We start from the raw sequence: 2,386 nt of genomic DNA, 5'->3' as shown, positions 1-2,386 counted from the left end.
TTTAATTTTAGCGGCGTTTCCTGCTCTGGGATGAGCCGGGTGCCGCAGCCTCCCCAGGAAGGCCAAGCCATGCGTGGCCAGGGCGGGGGCACCGTGTCCCCCCCCGAAAAGGAAACGCCGGGCGTGAGTCAGCCGCAGGGTCAGGGAGGGCAGCGCCAGCCAGAGGCCACAAGGAGGGCCCCCCGCGCCCCGTGGCGCACGCCCACGCCGCCCCTGCTGACACCCGAGGCCGGATGCTGGGTGCTGGCGCAGCCGGGGCTGAGCCCAAATTTAGGAAAGGAGCCGGGTCCTGGGGGGTGGGGTGGGGGGGGGGCACTTGTACCCTGGTCATACTCAACCAGGGGCTGCGGGGGTCCCCGACCCAAGGGGTCCAAGCCCGTTATGTCTGCAGTGGTGCTGGGGGTTCAGTGCAGGGCTTTGGGGATGTCCTGGAAGGGGAGGGAGCGGGGGGGGTCCCCATGCCCTGAGCACCCCCTGCCCCCGCAGATGGCCATGGACTCCAACGAGGTGCTGCCCCGCCACTTCGACGCAGCCACCAAGTGGCCCGGGATGATCCACGAGCCCCTGGACCAGGGCAACTGCGCCGGCTCCTGGGCCTTCTCCACGGCTGGTGAGGGGCACCGGGACGGGACAGGACAGGTTGGGGTGGCCTCTGGGGACGGGGACAGGGACTGGAGGGACTGGAGCCGGCACCCGTGGAGGTGGGAGCGGGGCAGGACCCCGGGGAGCCGCCACCAGCCCTGACCACCCTGTGCTCGCCCCCAGCCGTCGCCTCCGACCGCATCTCCATCCACTCCATGGGGCACATGACGCCCTCCCTGTCACCCCAAAACCTCCTGTCCTGCGACACCCGCAACCAGCGGGGCTGCAGCGGGGGACGGCTGGATGGCGCCTGGTGGTACCTGCGCAGGAGGGGGTGAGCGGGGACGGGGCAGAGGGTGCGGGGACGGGGGGGCTGCCAGCCCTGGTGGGGACGGGATGGGATGGGATGGGATGGGATGGGTGGTTTGGGGATGGGATGGGGCCAGGTCCTTCTGTGCCTCACTCCCTTGTCCCTCGCTCAGGGTGGTGACGGACGAGTGCTACCCCTTCACCAGCCCAGAGAGCCAGCCGGCGGCGCAGCCCTGCATGATGCACAGCCGCTCCACGGGCCGGGGCAAGCGGCAGGCCACGGCGCGCTGCCCCAACCCCCAGACCCACGCCAACGACATCTACCAGTCCACCCCCGCCTACCGCCTCGCCTCCAGCGTGAGCACCCATGGGACCCGGGCTTGGGGCGTGCTGGGTGCTGGGGGGGCAGCAGGAGCCGTGCTGGGAGCAGGGGAGGGAAATGGGGGGGACACCCGCTGCAACCCCCCCGGGGCAGCTCTGCCCTGCGGTACCCGGGTGGGACGTGGGGCATCTCCAAGGGGATTCGGGGTCACCCTGCTGGGTGCCCCTGTGTGCACCCCTGGGGTGCTGGGGAGGGTAACTGCCCCCCCGGTACCACTGCGCCCCGGTACCCGCCGGCTCCATGCTTGCAGGAGAAGGAGATCATGAAGGAGCTGCTGGAGAACGGCCCCGTGCAAGGTAAGGAGCTGCCGGGGGCACTGAGCCCTAAACTGGGGGGGGGGTCTGCTGCCCAAGGGACCGGAGCTGGGACAGCTCAGGACCGGCCGTGGGGCTGGGCCCCCCCCCAGGCTTGGCTGCTGGCGCTGCTGAACGCCGTCACGCTGCCCTCCCGGCGGGCTGGCTGCTCATTAACTCCCGAGTTAATCTCCATCTCGGCACCTGCTTTGACTTGATTGGATTTTTTTTTTTTAATCCCCTCCCCTGGCCGAGCCTTGGCACAGCCCCTGGCCCACATCCTGCTCCCGGGGGGGTGAGGGGGGGGATGCTGAGCACCGGGTGCTCGGTGCCCGTCCCCCCCAAGCCCTCTGCTCCCGCCCGCAGCCATCCTGGAGGTGCACGAGGATTTCTTCCTGTACCGCAGCGGGATCTACCGGCACACGCCGGTGGCCGAGGGGAAGGGGCCGAAGCACCAGCGGCACGGGACCCACTCGGTCAAAATCACCGGGTAGGGGCAGGGGGCGCTGGGGGAGGGGGGTGGGAGCGGGGCACGGGGGGGTGCAGGAGCCTGGTGCTGGTGCTGGAGCAGCGTTTCCTTCGGGGGAGGAAAGGCGTCCCCTTCCTCCGGGGCAGGGAGAGGAAGGGGCCGGCAGGGAAGGTGCTGGGCCGGGTGCTGGTGCTGGTCCCGGGCCCACCGGTGCCACGAGCGCGCAGGGCTCAGCACCGGGGCAGGACTGGAGGGGCAGAGCCCGCGGGCAGCCCCGGCCGTGGGGTGCGCTCCCCCTGCCCCCATCCCAGCCCTGGGGAAACGAGAGGGGGTTCACAGCCCCGCTGTGAT

At 70.7% G+C, this 2,386-nt stretch overlaps 1 protein-coding gene across 1 annotated transcript; it reads left to right on the top strand.

Moving 5' to 3' along the window:
- The first annotated feature begins 431 nt into the window (after positions 1-431).
- LOC118158256 (tubulointerstitial nephritis antigen-like) lies at positions 432-2,077 on the top strand. Its single transcript, XM_035312889.1, has 5 exons — positions 432-610; positions 766-916; positions 1,065-1,248; positions 1,524-1,569; positions 1,933-2,077. Exons 1-5 carry the CDS (start codon positions 487-489, stop codon positions 2,058-2,060), a joined length of 633 nt encoding a protein of 210 aa, XP_035168780.1. The 5' UTR covers positions 432-486; the 3' UTR covers positions 2,061-2,077.
- The last annotated feature ends 309 nt before the right edge of the window (positions 2,078-2,386 follow it).

The sequence above is a fragment of the Oxyura jamaicensis genome (assembly GCF_011077185.1).
Source record: "Oxyura jamaicensis isolate SHBP4307 breed ruddy duck chromosome 23 unlocalized genomic scaffold, BPBGC_Ojam_1.0 oxy23_random_OJ71464, whole genome shotgun sequence".
Classification (NCBI taxonomy): domain Eukaryota; kingdom Metazoa; phylum Chordata; class Aves; order Anseriformes; family Anatidae; genus Oxyura; species Oxyura jamaicensis.
The sequence above is the reverse complement of the archived record's forward strand: the minus strand, read 5'-3'. Positions and strand labels throughout refer to the sequence as shown.